This window comes from Pichia membranifaciens (genome assembly GCF_001661235.1).
Source record: "Pichia membranifaciens NRRL Y-2026 unplaced genomic scaffold PICMEscaffold_2, whole genome shotgun sequence".
Classification (NCBI taxonomy): Eukaryota; Fungi; Ascomycota; class Pichiomycetes; order Pichiales; family Pichiaceae; genus Pichia; species Pichia membranifaciens.
The window spans coordinates 171,083-188,811 of record NW_017566983.1 but is presented as its reverse complement, the minus strand read 5'-3'; the positions used below and the strand labels follow the sequence as shown (position 1 = coordinate 188,811).

General features: G+C 44.8%; 10 protein-coding genes across 10 annotated transcripts; 5 read left to right on the top strand and 5 right to left on the bottom strand.

Annotated features, from left to right (window-relative positions):
- Positions 1-312: 312 nt before the first annotated feature.
- On the bottom strand, positions 313-1,251 carry PICMEDRAFT_10129 (hypothetical protein; the record flags this gene model as incomplete). The annotated part of the gene is made up of 1 exon (XM_019159633.1): positions 313-1,251. The coding sequence occupies one exon, from the start codon at positions 1,249-1,251 to the stop codon at positions 313-315; it is 939 nt and encodes a 312-aa protein (XP_019018208.1).
- A 247-nt stretch (positions 1,252-1,498) lies between these two features.
- PICMEDRAFT_10128 (hypothetical protein) lies at positions 1,499-2,416 on the bottom strand (the record flags this gene model as incomplete). The annotated part of the gene is made up of 1 exon (XM_019159632.1): positions 1,499-2,416. One exon carries the CDS (start codon positions 2,414-2,416, stop codon positions 1,499-1,501), a length of 918 nt encoding a protein of 305 aa, XP_019018207.1.
- A 427-nt stretch (positions 2,417-2,843) lies between these two features.
- On the top strand, positions 2,844-3,734 carry PICMEDRAFT_71212 (hypothetical protein; the record flags this gene model as incomplete). The annotated part of the gene is made up of 1 exon (XM_019163863.1): positions 2,844-3,734. The coding sequence occupies one exon, from the start codon at positions 2,844-2,846 to the stop codon at positions 3,732-3,734; it is 891 nt and encodes a 296-aa protein (XP_019018206.1).
- A 7-nt stretch (positions 3,735-3,741) lies between these two features.
- On the bottom strand, positions 3,742-4,446 carry PICMEDRAFT_32347 (hypothetical protein; the record flags this gene model as incomplete). Its single annotated transcript, XM_019162759.1, has 1 exon — positions 3,742-4,446. The coding sequence occupies one exon, from the start codon at positions 4,444-4,446 to the stop codon at positions 3,742-3,744; it is 705 nt and encodes a 234-aa protein (XP_019018205.1).
- A 1,292-nt stretch (positions 4,447-5,738) lies between these two features.
- Positions 5,739-7,485, top strand: PICMEDRAFT_15084 (hypothetical protein). Its single transcript, XM_019160656.1, has one exon. The coding sequence runs from the start codon at positions 5,801-5,803 to the stop codon at positions 7,349-7,351; it is 1,551 nt and encodes a 516-aa protein (XP_019018204.1). The 5' UTR covers positions 5,739-5,800; the 3' UTR covers positions 7,352-7,485.
- Position 7,486: 1 nt separating this feature from the next.
- On the top strand, positions 7,487-7,946 carry PICMEDRAFT_15083 (hypothetical protein; the record flags this gene model as incomplete). Its single annotated transcript, XM_019160655.1, has 1 exon — positions 7,487-7,946. A coding segment is annotated over exon 1 (274 nt), but the record flags the coding sequence as incomplete, so codon positions are not given.
- PICMEDRAFT_15082 (hypothetical protein) lies at positions 7,797-9,461 on the bottom strand. Its single transcript, XM_019160654.1, has one exon. The coding sequence runs from the start codon at positions 9,416-9,418 to the stop codon at positions 7,976-7,978; it is 1,443 nt and encodes a 480-aa protein (XP_019018202.1). The 5' UTR covers positions 9,419-9,461; the 3' UTR covers positions 7,797-7,975.
- Positions 9,462-9,695: 234 nt separating this feature from the next.
- On the top strand, positions 9,696-13,736 carry PICMEDRAFT_31209 (hypothetical protein; the record flags this gene model as incomplete). The annotated part of the gene is made up of 1 exon (XM_019162682.1): positions 9,696-13,736. The coding sequence occupies one exon, from the start codon at positions 9,696-9,698 to the stop codon at positions 13,734-13,736; it is 4,041 nt and encodes a 1,346-aa protein (XP_019018201.1).
- Positions 13,737-13,840: 104 nt separating this feature from the next.
- PICMEDRAFT_25548 (hypothetical protein) lies at positions 13,841-14,875 on the bottom strand (the record flags this gene model as incomplete). Its single annotated transcript, XM_019162400.1, has 1 exon — positions 13,841-14,875. A coding segment is annotated over one exon (1,035 nt), but the record flags the coding sequence as incomplete, so codon positions are not given.
- Positions 14,876-16,543: 1,668 nt separating this feature from the next.
- Positions 16,544-17,602, top strand: PICMEDRAFT_71207 (hypothetical protein; the record flags this gene model as incomplete). The annotated part of the gene is made up of 1 exon (XM_019163862.1): positions 16,544-17,602. One exon carries the CDS (start codon positions 16,544-16,546, stop codon positions 17,600-17,602), a length of 1,059 nt encoding a protein of 352 aa, XP_019018199.1.
- Positions 17,603-17,729: the final 127 nt, after the last annotated feature.

The window sequence follows — 17,729 nt, the reverse complement described above, 5'->3', positions numbered from 1 at the left end:
TTACAAAGACATTGCGTGTTTGGTTTTGGGGTCTGCCTGCGGAATACTTCAACTTCGTGCTGTATACGGCCTTCTGTTTTTCGTACTAACGTCGTTGCTTTCGAGCGGTTTGTTCCAGCTCTCAATGGTACGGTTTGGGAGTTCTGGCGGGAGGGGACACGAGATAACAGAGTTTTACGCTAGCCCGATCAAAGACATCTACTTTGGCGACATAGGACGAAATGCTGCCACTTTCACTATGATGTGGTGTTTGCTTGATGCGTTGGTCTCTTACTAGATGTTGGAGACGCACTATTTATAGAAAAGAAACGATTATATAGAGTAATCCATGTTTTTACGGAATAATGAGGATAACATCGACCCCACGGCGACGAGCTCGTTCAACTCGTCCGCATTGGAACTGCTGTCAATCATACCGGCACTCTTGCTCTCGTGCAGTTTCCGCTTGATGGCCGTGATTCGTCCGGCAAGGTTGGATAAGGCCTGCAGTGCTTCGTATTCCTCACCGGAGTCGGGCACTTTGATTGCACCTGTCTTCACACCCTCTAAAAAGTACAACGCCTTCTCGAGCTTCTCATGGAGGTTTTGCAGCCCGGAGGCGACGTCCTTGAGGTTCACGCTGCCCGATTTCCCCGAGTCCTCGAGCTCGTCGAGCTTGGCCGGCATTTTTGGTGCATTGTTGTACGTGGCAACACTCAGCTTCTCTGCACCTAAAAAGCGTATCTCAAAAGGTATCGACCTTACCTGATTGCTGCCAAGTGAGAAGAGGTTCACCGATGCCTCGAGTTCTGCTGCCAACGGAGTGTGGAACTGAAGAAATACAAGGTTTTCATCGACGTCTATCGTTTTCAACAACGATGGCAAGTCCGACGAGCCGGTGCTTTTTATGTCTTTCAATAAGCTAAGCTGTCTTTGAAGTAGAAATGCTTGCGTTTTTTCTCTTTCCCTCCCGTCTCCCTGTCTCTCCTTCTCGTCGTTTATCACGTAAAACCCGACGAGCTCGAGGTATCCCTTACCGTACACTTCGCCGAGGAGGTTCAAATGTCTTTCAAACTCCTCTCTGCTTGTGCACTCGATCTCCGGTATCTCAAAGGAGTATAGCAGAGACACAGATTCGCCCTTGGTGTGTCGTCCTAGAATGAGTCCGAACAGGGTGCTTGCGCTGCCCGCAGTGTAAGCTGTGTGCCGATTGAGGTGGTCCGACAGGGACAGCAGCAGCGTAGGGTGGACATAGCCGATACTGGGTGTCATATCTGATGCAATCGGTGTCTCCAGAAAGCACACCTTCACGCAGCTACGACATAAGAAGAAGCCATCTTTCAGCTACACGAACCGTTAATTTTGTCATAGATCGAGACTTTTCTCACTTGCCGAATGCGGTGAGGGAAGATAGATAGATAGCAGATAGCAGGTCGTTGGTACGGGGATTTTATTTATTAGAGGGGGGATTGGGTATATAGCATAGTTTACTTCTAAACAGGAGTTGGCAAAGGTGAGATCAGTCGTCCTCCATCATCACGTCGTTATCATTATCGTTAGCGGTGGCGACGCTGCCGCTGTTGCCGCTGCCGCCATCGCCGTCGTCGACGTCTTCAATCATGGCGTCCATCTGGTGGTAGCCAGGGAGCGCCAAGTCGTGCCAGTGGTCGTCCCTTGTGTAATAGGAGCCGTAGCCACTGGTGCCGTCTCTGAGGCTCTGTTCCCGCTCGGAGAGCTCGTCGACATCAACGTTGGCGTCGGTTGCCACGGCGGGGCCCTCGTCGTCCTCGTCGACCATGATGTCATCGCCGTCGCTGTCTAGTTCTGTGATATAGGGGCTCTTGAGGGTCGGGTTGCGCTTCTTCTGGAGCCAGGTGGTGTACTTCTGCCACACCATCTTCAACGGATCGTAGTACTTGATGAGCGAGAAGTACTTGGCAAGGTACTCCTCCCAGATGAGCTTGTACACGAGCTCGTCAACATCCGTGTTGTGCTCCCCCACCGGCTGCTTCGAGCGGTAGCGGGACACAATCTTGCTCCACGCCTTCTTGATGTCCAACCCGCACGAGACCACCAACTTGTCCAAGCCGGCCTTGCGCAGGTCGTCCAGCTGCACCTTCTCGCCAATGAGGTCGAGCTGGTCCGGGTTCTCCCGGAGAAACTGGTCGATATTCCGGATAATCACCCTGTTCGGGTCGCTTAGCGGCCTCTTCAGCTGCTCTTGTGTGAACGAGCCGAACACAGAGGGCCTGGCGCCGTTGGCGCTGTTCTGATCAGCGGAGAAACCAAAGCCGCCGCCGCCGCCCTGGCCGATCGAGAGGTTGCCCAGGTGGTCCACCAATCGACGCTTCGCATGGTGCTGTGCGTCCAGCGGCTCCTGCAGGTGTCGCTTGTGCGGACGGAACGTCCCGGAGTGTGTCTGGGTGCCATTGCTCATGCTGTTATAGAACATCTCGCTGCTGCTGTTGCTGTTTCTGTTTATGCTGCTGCTGCCCTCCGGCCACTCTCTCCCTCCACCCTGTGCAACTCCCGTACTTCCTGAAACACCGCTGTTGAGGAACGTCCCCATCGTTGGCCCCGCCAGCCCGTGTACCGTCTCCGACCACCAGCCCATCCGAAGACATGTAGGATCTGCTCCGTTTCCTCTTCTTCTTCGTCTCATCCTGGAGATCTTCCAGCGGCTTCCAGAAAAAAATAGAGGAATTCCCGATCGGGCAACTGTCGCGAGCAAACATGTTTTTCCGGTCGGAAAGGCGAAAACAGACGGAAAAGAAGGTCCAGAGAGGTGAAGGAAAGGAAACAAGGGGCCGGATGCGACGAAGAAATAGGCACAACAGCACATAAACCAGACAAACAGAAAAGTAATGTCGTTCCCCGTTGCAGGTCTCATTCACGAGTACGCTCCCCGCCACATTGCGTTCGAGTTTGCCCCGGCGGCGCACAAAAACGTGGTTATCTTTATCGGCGGCCTTATGGACGGCCTCCTCACGGTCCCGTATCTCCAGCGGCTGGCAGAAGAGCTCGCCAAGATTAACTACTCGCTTGTGCAGATTGAGTTCTCGTCGTCGCACATTGGCTGGGGGACGGGCTCTTTGAACAGAGACTCGACCGAGATCTCCCAACTCGTCACGTACCTAAAGTCCGAGAAGGGCGGTAAGCGGTCGACCATCGGATTGATGGGCCACTCCACCGGGTGCCAGAACACCACCCACTACTTTACCAGACAGGAGAGAGACGATCCGGCGAAGTACTCCGCAGTGGACTTCGGCATTCTGCAAGCGCCTGCCTCCGACAGAGCCTCGGCCACGATGATGATGTCGAAGGAGGAGTTGGAGGAGTCGTTGGTCATCGCCAACGACCTGATTGCCCAGGGCAGGTCCGACGAGATCATGCCACACAAGTTCATCAAGCGCTTCTTCAACGTCCCAATCAACGCGTACAGATGGAACTCGCTCATGGCGGTCAGAGGCGACGATGACTTCTTCTCTCCAGATCTAGAGGACGCAGACTTCGCCACAACCTTCGGCAAGTTCGATAGGCCGTTCTTGGTCCTCTACAGCGGCTCGGACGAGTACGTTCCGAAGTGGCTGGACAAGGAGGCGTTGCTGGACAGATGGGCAAAGGTCGCCAGCGTAAACTGGTCCCAGTACAGCACCGTTGTCGAAGGCGCATCGCACAACATCGGTGAAGGGTCCACCAACAACGCCCAGAAAAACGCCGTCGATACGGTCATCAAATTTATTCAATCTATTTAACCCCAAGCTAAGGCTTCCCTATACTCGTTTCTGTGTATGCGTACGTTTCCTTCTCCCACTCCGCCCTCTCCTCGGCGAGAGTCTTGAACATGCCTCTTCCGAACCCGTCCTTCATCCCCCACCATCGGAAAATCTCGAGTTGTAGAACACGGTCCAAAACACCATACTCCCGCAGCAGGCTGATAAAGACGTAGTATGCGCTTGCTAGCATGCTCCCAAATACCAACCCGACAATGATCTGGTTCCAGTTGTGGTACTCAAAAATAATTCTGCTGCCAACCACGACCGACACACAGCTTATTACACCCGCAGTGGACATCACCTTCTGGCACTTGTTTAGTTTGTAGTACGGCCAGTTTTGCACGTACATCAAGAGGACGTAGGTTGCCCAGAAAGACATGAACTGGGAGTGTGAGCTGGGCATCCCCCACACTAACCCACCATCCTGCTTGAAAATTTGTCCGTTCTGAGGACGGGGGTACTTGACCACGTTTTTAAAGATCCCGCTGATGACATCGTTACAAACGTGTCCGGCAGCAAACAAACATGGCTCAATCTCTCTAGTAACAATGTGCCACGAAAATAAAAACACAAGTATTAAAATCGGCAGTAACGAACTTGCAGCAAGTGGTAACGATAGCACATGGTCGGGAGAATAAAGAATGTATGTGTGGTCAAAAGGTACGAGTGTCGAGTTCACTGGTCCATACATGATGTTTCTCGTTTGCTGTCAGCCAACTCTAGCACTTGACTACCCAGTGCCCTCACAATTCACTCTGTACAGAGCTGATCGTCGACAATGATCCCATTTTGATGAGCTTTGCAGATCTCTTAGTACGCGGAAAGCTTTCATGATTTCGCCAATTTTTTCCACACCTTCATCTCCACCTCTCTATCTTTTCTATAACTGATGCAAAGCAGATTGGAGAAACGTCTACCTCTGAATTACAGCATACACCTGGAAGATGTCTGTAGTCGATCGAATACGTTTGTTGTCGAAAACAGAGCTCTCTACAATTGAACTTCAAACTTCTTTAAACACAATTCACGCACAATGCCCTCTATCTGACCCGGACTCCCTACTGCTTTGCTCTGTTGTGCTCAATCGCATAGTTCCCCAGACTTATGTTTTACTGGATAAACCCACACGAATGGTTGTTTATGAATTGCTTTCTTCCAAAGTAGGAATAAGTCAGCTCATCAATGCTATACAACAAGACTCAGAACACAGAAACACGTTTTTTTTCATAGACATCCTGGTAAACATCGTTCAGCACAGTTTACCTCACCTTATAGATCAATTTTACGAGACTAAAGGCTTGGGACTGGAAACTTGGAATTCTATCTTAGGCATTAAAATTATGGATTGTTTGGGAATGATCCTAATCTGGCTTTTAGATCACCCCGATGTGCCCGAGCATCTATCTGCAGACCTCGATCGCAGCACCATCCGAGTGATCATGGAGCAATATGCCGAAAAATGCACATTTTACATAGTCCAATCGTTAGAGAGAAACAAAGATCAGATTACAAATGAGAAACTACAGTATATTCGCCAGATAGTCAATTCTTTCTTGCTCAAGGAACCAGATCAGGTTCTGAACGTTTTGCTAACCAATTGGAAGCCCTGCATCAGTTTATTTTCTGCTTCTGAGCTAGTTGGCTCAAAACAGAAGTACCTTTTTGCCGAGGCCCAAAAGAATTTCATTGTTGGAGTTCTCCATGCTATGAACTTTAGACTAGGAGAGTCTGATATGGATGTTTGTCACACTTGGTTCGAACTCGTCAACAACTTACTAAAGCAAGTCAATTTCACTGATATCAGAAAAATTGTTTTCAGCCATTGTGAAAGAAACACCAACACAGTTGTCTCCTTCATCTGGATGCGATGTTTAGGTAACCCAGGAATTGAGTGGGTGACTAGCTTGATCAACAAATTCGGGAACAGAGATTTTATCTTAAACACAGCAGTTAAACTGCAAACCGAATATACAAAGTTTCTGATTACGACACTAACTCTGTTAAATGACGAACAATTACAAGAGATATCAGCAAACATTTCCTTTATGAACAGTATTACGTCAAGGCTAGAATCAAAAGCAGCAACTATCATGCAGCTGGGTATGTTCGTTGCAGATTACATATACAAACGTATCAATGGAAAGTTTCTGTTTACTGTATCAACTTATGCGTGCAAAAGAGAGGAGTTCTTGAAGATTTTTACCCAGCTTGATACCCAGCTTCAAAAAGTCTCCTCATCACGTCCTGTGGAAGCCGCCATAGACGAATTACTAAATTATTCAAAGGCTATCAAGATATCAGATAGTACCGACACTGAAGTGGCAGTGCCAATGACCCCTTTGATGGTCGAAATGGATTATGACTCTGACAACGAAGATTCCGATCTCGATGATCCGTCTGTAGAAAGGAAGCCAACTGTTGCCAAACCTGTGTTCTTGAAGGACTTACTACATTACTTCACTTCTGATCCGCAAAACGATAAGACTACTTATGATAAAAGAGGAATTGCCTTCAGTATCGGCATCGAGATGGTAAGAATAAAAAAGGATACCCCTGAGATGAAGTATTATTCCACCAAGCTGCTGGACTCAGCTCTCGATCTGGACGGAGTAGGGTTCCCTTTGAAAGAAGATGAAATTTTCGATGAGGATCAAATCAAAGTGGCGTTCGATTCATGGAGGTTGTCCTTTATGATCGCCATATGCACTAGCGAGCCTGATGTCATATTCAAATATCTCTTGGAGAACTTTATTAAACAAGACTGGAGTGTTCCCACAAGAATACAGGTTCTCACCTGTATAGGTTTGAGTTGCAGAGAGCTTTGCGGTAAGGAAGATAAGTTTATTTGGGGTAAAACAAACCTTGATAAAGCGGCAGGCAAAAAGCTCCCAGGTCCAGGACATGATCTTTTTTTAAATCTAGATCTGGGCCATGGCCAAGATCAAACAAAGAAAATCGTGGATATAGACCAGGAGAATCGAGAAACACAGCTGGTTGAGGCATTCGAGTCGGTGGGGATCGGCAAGGGGAAAGTTGTACGGAAATCTCGGAAGCTAGCCATAGATAAAAAATCTAGAGACTCCGAGTTGGCACAGGGTAAGACTATGCACACCTCGTTCATCAACAAAAAGCTCCCTCCATTGTATTACACCTTGTCAGCAATTTGGCAGGAAGTCAATTCCCAAACCTATGGAGCGGGTTTCAATGTAGGTACATTGTCTGAATATTTGAATTCCCATTTTCTCGACATCCTAACGATGGTCTATTCGTGCGGAGTGCCGTCATGTATAGAGCTTGTCGATATGTCGATTGAGCTGATTGCCGTACTTTCCGGTCAATTACAGGCTATAAGGACACATGCAGGCGACGAGTTTCCTCGTTTATTATTCAAAGCTGTTGTCAACGGAATCCGTCTACTTCTGACTGACAACGAACGTACTCTCTCCGTCTTGCGGTCAACTGCAATGCTAGAAATCTCGATGTTAACGGAAACGCTTGCCCACATTGTGAACGAGTCCCCGCCACTTGAAGAGACCGAGAAGACCATGACTGCGATGGTTCTCCAGCAGTTGCAGGGATACCTTTACAACATATGACCGTAATTCTTCATGTATTAACTCTTTGTATGAATGTAAACAAAAACACGGCCGTTTTCATTTTCGGTGCTCGCCTTAATTTACTTGTTGATCCTCACAAAATGGTGCTTTGGGGCTCCCACCCGTACTTCTTACCATTTCAAATGACACTCTATAATGAAGTAAGACAACGTCTACAATTGAAGAAGAATAGCTGCAAACATGGCTTCGGTGCACACTGACCTTATACGCCGCCATCGAAGAATATTGCGCCAGAGATTGAAAAAACTAAATGAAAGAAACGGCACTAGGTACAGACTTGGCCAGAAAAACATCGACTTGCTGTTCTATCTCAACTACATTCGTTTTGCAGAAGCACTTGCAACAAAAGCCAAGCAAATGGCCGTTATTGAAGGCTCATCAGAGGTGATGCACCAACATTGGCAAGAATCGGGAAATGAGCTACTCGAGACGTTTGCCAATGAAAACAGATTAACGTAAAGATTGCGTTTGATTTATACCATATACCATATTAGATAGTACTTATTCTAGTTCAGATTTGTGTAACGCTTAGTACTTAATACCCCAGTCATAAATTTATTTACATGCTGTAACTATATACATTTGATGCTCGTCTCGCTAGCATCATTCGTAGAAGAAGTTGTTCATATGTGGCGACTTCAGTATTCCAATGTTGCGAGTCGCCAACTTAGGGCTTTCCTTAAACTGTACAAACAACCCTTGTAACTGAGCCGTACTCACATAAGGTAATTCGAGTTCCTTGAATTTCTGCATAAACACGTTGGCCTTTTCTTGGTCATCGTAAAACCTCATGAACATTTGCTCCACCTGGTAGTCGGAGGCATTATTGATTAAAACCTTAAAATCTATTCTTCCTGGTCGCAACAGCGCAGGATCAAGTTTATCGGGGTGATTTGTGGTCATAAATGTGATAACCTCCTCTGCCGATGCAACACCATCCAATGCGTTTAACAATCCGCTGAAAGTGACTCCAGAGACGTAACCCTTCTCGTTACTTTGTGCACGGTTATTAAATGCTGCGTCAATATCCTCGAGTAATAAGATAGTGTGCTCTGGTATGTTGTTCATCAAGTATGCCAATCGATCATCTGTCAAGTTAGGCTCACCTACATTCATGATTGCTATATTGTAATCAAACTCACCTGCAAGCGCTTGTATGAAACTGGTTTTACCGCTTCCCGGTGGGCCATACAATAAGTAGCCTCGACGATAGGGGATGCCTCTATTATGATACCATGCTCCTGACTTCAAAAACTCTTTCAGATCATGAAGTATAGACTCTTTGATGCCTTTATCTAAGATGACAGAATCAATGACCCGCTTCTTTCTTGGTTTGCCAAACACCCTCCAATCTTGGCCCCAGGACTTAAACAAAACTGTTTTACCTTCACTCAATTTCATTGCCATTTGTCTAGCTTCATCCAATATTGACGCCAGCAAATATCTGTCCTTATACAATGTTTTCAACGTCACAGTTTCCATGGGTTGTCCAGAGTTATGTATTCTCTCGGATCTCTCCCTTTTGACAAAAAACCATGCATTCTTGTATCTGAACCAGTGATTTCCAGGACCGGGAACAAAAGAAAATCCCGTCGCAACAGATCCGTTTTGGTGTTGCACATATGTCGTCTTGACACTTAGTTGTCTCGAAACCCTATTCTTGTAGTTCGACATCCAATTCAAAAACCAGTCATAAGATTTGTCACTGTTTCTTATTTCTAGATCGACTATTAACCTACGGTACATCAAGTTTGCAAACGATGAAATACCTTGTCTTAACATTGCAAATCCTGCACCCAAAACCATCAACCCACCACCGGCAGCAAAGTAGGGATTTGATGCTAGCATCTTTTCTAATGAATTTATGCTCCCATTATTAGCTTCGGAGGTTACTTTGTCATTATGTGGATTGTTATAGTTCAAGAGTGCCACTTCTTTAGTCGATGGATCCTCAATGATTCCCTCTATAACGCTGGTTGGGGGTTCAGGCGCCAAAATGGGTTTCTCCGTCGGGGCTTTCCCAGAAAGCCATTCTATGAGTCCCATTTCACTCTGTGTGTGTGTGAGTTCTTCTATAGTGACAAGAAACAGACGCCTTATGCACTGCAAGAATCAAAATTGACCATATCTTTCCCTAAAAAAGTGAAAATTCCTAGTCATGCTCAAAGGCGTGGTATTTTTTTGTACGTGGCTTGGTGTTAAGATGATGTACCATGGGCTTTCGATAACCACCCTTTCTTTTGCCCTTACCTTGTAATTGCCTGTGTTCACAAAGAAACCCCAGACATTGAAGCTAGCCTATATAATGTCTGATAACGACAGCATGAACAATTCCTTCCAACCGAAACACAATTTACAAAATAGTGAAAATAACGTGCCTAAAATCCCCAAGCTAGACGATGATTATCAAATAGAAGAAGAAGATGGTGATGTTTTAGGCCATAATTCGGATAGAGAAAGCCAGAAAGGTGCCACTGATCAAGGTGACTCTTATTTACAACAAAAGCAGTCCACTGAAGGTTCTACGCACCCATACAACAGCTTATCGACTGGGACCAATTTCAAGCCCACATCTCCTGTAGATCAGCCAGTAAAGAAAAAGTATGATTTCAGCAAGGCAATATGTATGAAAACGTCAGACAGAATCTTCGACGACTTGCGATCAGATCCATTGTTTTTGATTAAGGGTGAAGAGGGTATATTGTCTACTCCTACTGCAAGATATTCAACTACTTTATCCAAGCTGAGCAAAACTACAGGTTATAAATACCAACCGGCGTTCTGGAGTACCAATGACGAGTTGCTCGGATCAAGCCAAATTACCGAATTGGATGGGAATACAACATTACAAAAGTTTTCTGGCTTACTAGTTCCAAACCATCATTCTGGCTCTGACTTTTCAAATTTGCAACTATTTCACTATTCGATTAGTATTAGATATTCAAACAATCGATTGAATGTAAAGAACAGTTTTTATGGCTTTTTGGATAACGATTTATTTGAAGAAGACAGAATTTGGATAGAGCCAACAGATATTATGAGGGACACAGATTCAACATCTGACGAAGCAAGACAAATATTGATTAAATCATTACCCCAATTTCTTGATTCTGCCACGTTCATTTCAAAAGAGACCGGTACCCTAATACGAATTGAGATATATCCTGCATTTTTCCAAGGAAACGATTTGGAATCATTCACTTTGACCGAGATACAAACTAGGATAGCCACATATAACTCCCAAGTTGACCGAAGCGAATCGTTCAGTAATGTCGACATAACACCTTACGATTGTTTTATCAAACTGAAGAAGGCACTTTCTGGAGCTTTGGCACATCAAGACATCAAGGATGTCAAATCGATAGATTTAAAAGCGACGAAACTGCAAGTAATGATAGATCTTCAGCTTTTACTAGACAAGTTCTTCTTCATTTTGACGGAAAACGACAACTTGGGCCAGCTTACTCCAATCCATTTTGCATCACTCGGAGATTACTTTTTTGTTACTCAAGATTATTTTAAGAGAGCGATCTTAGAGACTGTTTATTATATTGCCCATACCTCAGCAAACCGCAATGATTTCTCCAACTACTTTTCCTATTCTTTTCATGACATTTTTCATTGTGTTAAAGAGTTCGATATAACCAATCAAATACAAAACTGGAACAATTGGAACGATCAGTACTATTCAGATCCTATGATTTTGTTATCAATATGCCCATTCTACGGAGACCAGTTGATATGCCATATTTATGAGCTTTTGATTGCATTTGATCCACAAAACATACCCTTATATTTTGACGCGTTAACATATTGTGCTACCTCCAGATATTCTGAAGAGCTTCCTTATTATGTCACAATATTGAAGGGTCGTGGACAACTGGGTTTTGGGGAAATGAAAAATATTTTTGCCAAATTAGGCTTCAACAATGCCACATCTTGCATCGCAATGAGTGCAATTTCAGATGAGCAGTTGTTGAACGCTTATCGTAACCAATTGATTGTTGCTGCTACGAAATACGAAAAAGTTACCTTCAGGGAAATGTTAGATAAGATTGCAACTTCCAGATCAAGTGATCTTTTGAGAGAATATTTGAATACTGAGCCATTTTTTGATATCTATGATGCTTACAAACTACTAGACATTGATCCATCATTTGATGACTCTTTACTGATTACATTTTACGATTACAAAGCTTCTGAAAATGGTCTTAACTTTGATCCGAATGTTGCACGTGCGTTTTACACAATTGTTTTGGCAAGAAAGAGTATTCTTTTAATGAGCTATATTGATACCAACTTGCCCCAGTTTTCAGTTTACGATATGTCTTTGCACGATGCTTACCAATTTGTCGGGTGCATGAATACAGCCGATGATTTGGTAGTAGTACGAGTTTTCCAAGAAAGATTGCATAAGGATACAAATATTGATTTCCGAATGCTATGGAAGTCACTGAAAACCATTGGTGAACATAGGAAATCAAAATTAATTGAAGGATATCTTACATCGGGTATTGTGAATTCGACGCTGCTGTCAACCGAGCAATCTCCAGCAGGTTTGAATAATATAGGTAACACATGCTATTTGAATTCTCTATTGCAATACTACTTTGTGATAGAGCAACTAAAGGATTATATTCTAAACTTCAATGAGGTTTTCAGCGCAGAAGATTTTGAAAAGGATGAGAAGTATCAAATCCGGAGAATTGGTGGAAGAACAGTTGGATTGAAAGAAACAGAGAGATCATATCAATTTATGTATCAGTTAAGAGACTTGTACTACCAGTTGATTCATGAGAATGACAAGTGCGTAACACCATCGAGAGAGTTAGCGTATTTAGCGTTCAGTCCTATCAGCTTTGAGGTTGAATTTGAAATAGAATCAAATGAGAAAGATGATTCCAGTAAGAATTTAGATGCCGACAAATTGTTGACAACTGCTGCTGAGGATGACGAATCCAAAAAGTTAATCGAGATGTCACTGAATGAGTTTTATAAAGGCGAAGGGCCTAATGAGGACTCCAAACCCGTGGATGATCAAGTGATTGACTTGACTAATGATGATGTAAACTCTAATGGAGATGGTAAGAAGTCAAACAGTAAGCTAACAACTGATACTGATAATGCTGATAATAGTACATCAGATGACGGAAGTATTTTAGCTCCAGATGAGCTTCCGAAGGAACCAGAGAAGAAGAAAACAGCAGCAGTGTGCAAAATCAGTGCTGATCAGTTTGAATCTGCATTTGAAATTGGAAGTCAGCAGGATGTCACTGAGTGTATATCAAATGTTCTTACCCAAATTGAAAGTGCCATGAAACCAGATATTTTGGAGGAAGACAATGAACAAGTCGACATGGTAAAAAAATTATTTTACGGAAAAACGAAGCAAAGGTTGGTACCTGTTGATAGCAGAACAAAGGAGGAACTTTTGAACGGAAATGTTAGAACTAAAGTAGAGAGTTTTTTGAACTTGATTGTCAATATTGGTGATCACCCAAAAGACATATACGATGCCCTTGATACATTTTTCACAGAGGACCTACTGGAACTTGAAGATGGAGAGGTTAAGAGATCCCTCACAATTATTGAGTTACCGAATATTCTACAAATCCAGATTCAAAGAGTGCAATTTGACAGGGAAAGACTTATTCCAGTCAAATCAAATGAACCTATTCCTTTTGAGGAAAAGTTGTACATGGATCGTTATCTAGAAACGAGTGATCAGGCGATCATCGACAAGCGGACAGAATTGTTTCACTGGAAGCGTCGTGTTCAGGAATTGAATCAAAAGAAGCAAGAAATTATGTCCACCAACGAGCAGGGCATGTCGATCCGTGATGTATTGAAGGCCACAAGAAGTTATCTTTCATCAGAAAGCGTGAAAGATCTGGGTATACCAATCGACATGAATACACTAGAGGTTCTTGACCTTGAAATTGATAGACTAGAAAATGTTCTACTGGGGATCAATAACGAGTTGGACATTTTACACAACAATATCAATAAACAGTTCAAGGGTTTTAACAAAGTGGGTTATTCTATTTTTGCCATATTTATTCATCGTGGGCAAGCGTCATATGGTCATTACTTTATTTACATTAGAGATCCAAAATCCAATGTTTACAGAAAGTATAATGATGAGGTTGTCAGTGAAGTCCCTGTGGAAGAGGTGTTTAACTTTAGTGATGGAAATACAGCTACTCCGTATTATTTAACATTCATCAAAGATGATTTGTTAGAAAAAATCACTCCTTTGCAAAGGGATATTTTTATCAAGGAGAACGTTACTAAGTTAGAAGAGCTAAACAAAAATTCCTATGTCGCCTCTAACGTTGATAACTTGCATATGGACGTAGACTAGTTATCGGGCCTCAAGTCGTAACGGTAAATTTCCTCTTGTTTTCGAATTTTATAGTTATGTATACATGAATGACAAAGATAATAGCTACATAATTATAAGTCATGAATCAAACTCATCAAAGCCTGATCAATATCTTTAATTATATCTTGAAAGTCCTCACATCCTACACTAAATCTCAACATTTTTTTGTAATTGGCGTCTGACGCCATATTTCCTTTGACAGAATCACCATCGTCAACAAATTTATGGCTGAAGTTTGAGTTCCCATGAACCAACTCTACCAATGTTTCACCACCTTCTAAATTTGGATTGTTGCTCAAAAAGTTAAATTCCCCCAGCAGTGTTTCAGCATAAACCTCGTGTTTCAGCTCCAAAGCAAAAACAGGATTATAGTATCCATTCAGTTGTTTCATTACAACATCTTTATTGGCTTGTAGAGAAGCGTGATGTATTTTATCGACTATTTGACTATAATTCTTAAAATTTTTCATAAAGAACTTTATTATCTTTTCTGTATTATTACACTGAGTTAAGATTCTCATCTTGTAGGTTCTGAGGCTTCGCACTAGCAAGAAGCTGTCAAAGTTGGCTATTGAAGTACCCAATGAGCTCCTTTCCATGTGCAAATTTGTTTTGGAGTCAACTGATTGTGATACAATAAACCCTGCTCCCAGGTCACTCACACCTGCAAGATATTTCACCGCAGAATAAACGATAAAATCAGCACCTTGCTTAAAAGGAAACTGTAGGGGTGGAGGAGCCAAGGTAGAATCAACAATGAGCTTGCAGGACTTGCAAGACTTAGCTATACGAGAGTAGTAAGATAAGTCGTGAACGTATCCAAGAGGGTTCATTGGAGATTCCAAGATTATTATAGAATTTTCTGGGACGTCTTCATGCCGAAGTTTTATCAAATGATCCAAAGAGAATTTCTGAACACCGGTGAGTTTATGTAAAAGCTTGATAACATCGTGGGTACCTTGATACCCCTTTTCATGTATATAGATGCTGGAAGGGTTAATAAAGCTGAGAATGCCCATAATTGCAGAAGTCCCTGAATTGTATAAGGTAACGTGCCCATCAGTTATATTTTCAAGTATTTTTTCGATTTTTTCACTATTTGAGTTTGAGATTTTGGAGCCTAGTGATTTCGACACTGTATGCTTATGTCTTTTGTACTCCGAACTGTCTTTCAAGGGGTTTTGGTAGTTGGGATAAAATGGCAATTTTCTTTTTGTGCCGAGGTCTACTATTGGTTCATTTTCCGCAGGCTTCTTAACGGTAGGAAGCGCAGAGAAAATAAGGGGTGAGTTAGCTGGCGCCGGCAGAGAAACTTGCTGGTTGGAAGAGTTCAGCAAATGTTCGTTCTTACTTGTGGATGTTTCCTTGTTAGTGCTGTTGCTCTCGTCGCTGTTGCTACCGTTGTACATCACCGGGTTGATGGTGGAGTCGTGCATGGGTAGAAAAGAGAAAATGTCATCGGAATGGATCAACCTCGTGTTGAAACCGACAGAATTGTTGTTGAAGATATCGTCAAAGTTGAAGTCGAGGTTAGACGGTGTTGAGTTGAGGGAGTATGAGGTGGCGCCAACCTGGTCAGCTAATGCCGGGTTCTCGCTTGGTATCTCCATAGCCAAGGAGGGTCCAGAAAGTACCTGTGGCGGCACACTTGCCGGTTCGGGTTCGATACTGGGGAGTCTGCTGCTTATGACACGGAGGCCGGTGCCAGTGCCGGTGCCAGTGCCAGTGCCACTCCCTGCATCCACTCTGGCACCCTCGTGGTCGAGCATCAGCACGCTATTTCTCTTCTTGAACGACTTGAGCATTCCGGCAGAAAGCTTGAAGTCCCTCTCGGCACCACTCTCGCTGTTGCTCATGAACAGCTTGTAGGCGTCTCGGATGACCTTGTCGGTCACCGGCTGGCCCGCAGCAAGCAGCTCCGAGATGTGTTTCTCCACCTGCACCGTCACGTGCGGATATTTCAGCACAGGCTTCTTCTTGTAGTACTTGAGGTTGGGGTTTTTCTCAAACTCGTCCCGGAGCTCTCGCTCGTGAGTCGTCCAATTCGACAGCGTCGCCTGCGATATCGAAAACAGGCCCTGTTTCTTGAAGAAGGTCAACGCGTCGATTTGCGACTTCACTGGCGGTCCGGCAATGTAGTCCAAAACGTCGATCTTCTGGCGCAACGTCGCCCGAGGCGGCTTTTTCGCCGGGTCTAGCGTCTGCAAACGACCGGAAACCGTCATGGTCACACACACAATCTCTCCATCTCCTTCTTTTTCTTCCCTTTCCTCCTTTTCCCTCCGGCTATGCACCAACATAGGGGACAGTATACTTCCATTTCCAGATAAGAGCAAAGTGGAAAATTCATGTTGCCCGAAGCGACAAATGACAGCAGCCGTGCCACAGAAATGCTGTCGTGGCGCGACAGACTTTGCGCGTCGTGTCTAGCGGCTCCTCGCCGACAGGTGTCTGCTTCCCCCGCCAGCAGTATCGCCAGGCTGGACAAGTCGAAACAGGATGGTGGAAAAGCAGGCTGATGCTCGGGCTGGGGGACGCTTGAGGGCGGGTGTTGCAGTCGGAGGTAGCGTCCATTGCCAGGGTCGACATCTAGAGAAGCAATTGCCGCGATTGCTTGCCCCTGCACTGCCAGACGTCTTCTACACGAAAGTTTTGCATTTCCACTGCTAGTCAGAAGAGCAATCGAAGACGAGATATTACAGCGAACGAACAATAACGGAACAGCCGAGGCCCAGCACAGAATTGCGTAGTAGCACAGAAGAACGGAAAAACACGCATTACACATCATGTCTTCGGGATTGTCAAGACGTAGGGGAGGAGCTAAGAAAACCTCCGACAACGGCGATGACGAGGAGGCGTCGCTGGAGAACGGCGTCAGCAACATGAGCTTGAACAACAGCACAAACAAAGAGAGCATAAGGAACCCGGAAAGCAAGATTGGGTACGATCCGCGGGATGACCCGAGCATGAACAACGAAGACAAGTACGGAACGAAGCCGTTTTTGACCTTGCTGGAAGAGGTGTTGCTACTTGGATTGAAGGACAAGGAAGGGTATCTATCATTTTGGAATGATAATATCTCGTATGCGTTGCGGGGATTGATCATCATCGAGTTGGCGTTGAGAAATAAGATCAGAATGGTGAACGACCCTGCGCGGAAACGGTTTGAGCTGGCGGACCGGTTGATTGAGGTGGTTGACTCGACCATGACGGGCGAGACGTTGTTGGACGAGGCGTTGAAGTTGATGAAGAACGACGACGAGAACCTGAGTGTGTTGAACTGGATCGACCTTTTGAGTGGAGAGACGTGGAACTTGATGAAGATCAACTACCAGCTTAAGCAGGTGAGGGAGAGATTGGCAAAGGGGTTGGTGGACAAGGGTGTTTTGCGGACCGAGCGGAAAAACTTTCTCCTCTTCGACATGCCCACACACCCAATCAACGACCCGCTTCCAAAGAAGAAGATAACCGCCCGGGTTCTGAACATGCTGACGTCGAGAAATGTCATCTTGGACTACGACGAGAAGTACTTCCCCTCGACGTTGGAATGGAAGTACCTCAGAACCGTTGTATTGGTCTGCGGGTGCAGCGCCGCCAACGTGTTGGAAAACGTGCTAGTCGACGTGAACTTCGACATGAGAGACCAGGCGTTCATCAGAGCCGAGGAGCTCTTGGGCAACTTCAGCGACTTCCCCTTCATCGATAAGGCGTCCTCCGTGGGCTTTGGTATGAACCTCAACAGCGAGATCGACAGGGAGGTGGACGCGCACCAGGGCTTTGAGATGAACTTGGAGGTTGTTGCCTCGGTCATCAGCATCTTCAGCAAAATGGACGCCATCATCTGAGGAGCCCGCCCGCTCTCTTTCTTTTCCATGTATGCACCATCCCTCGTAGAATAACCCTATATAGGTTTCCCTAGCCAAAAGAAAAACACTCACATGCCGTTGCACGTCGAGCTGCAAACCGTTTACC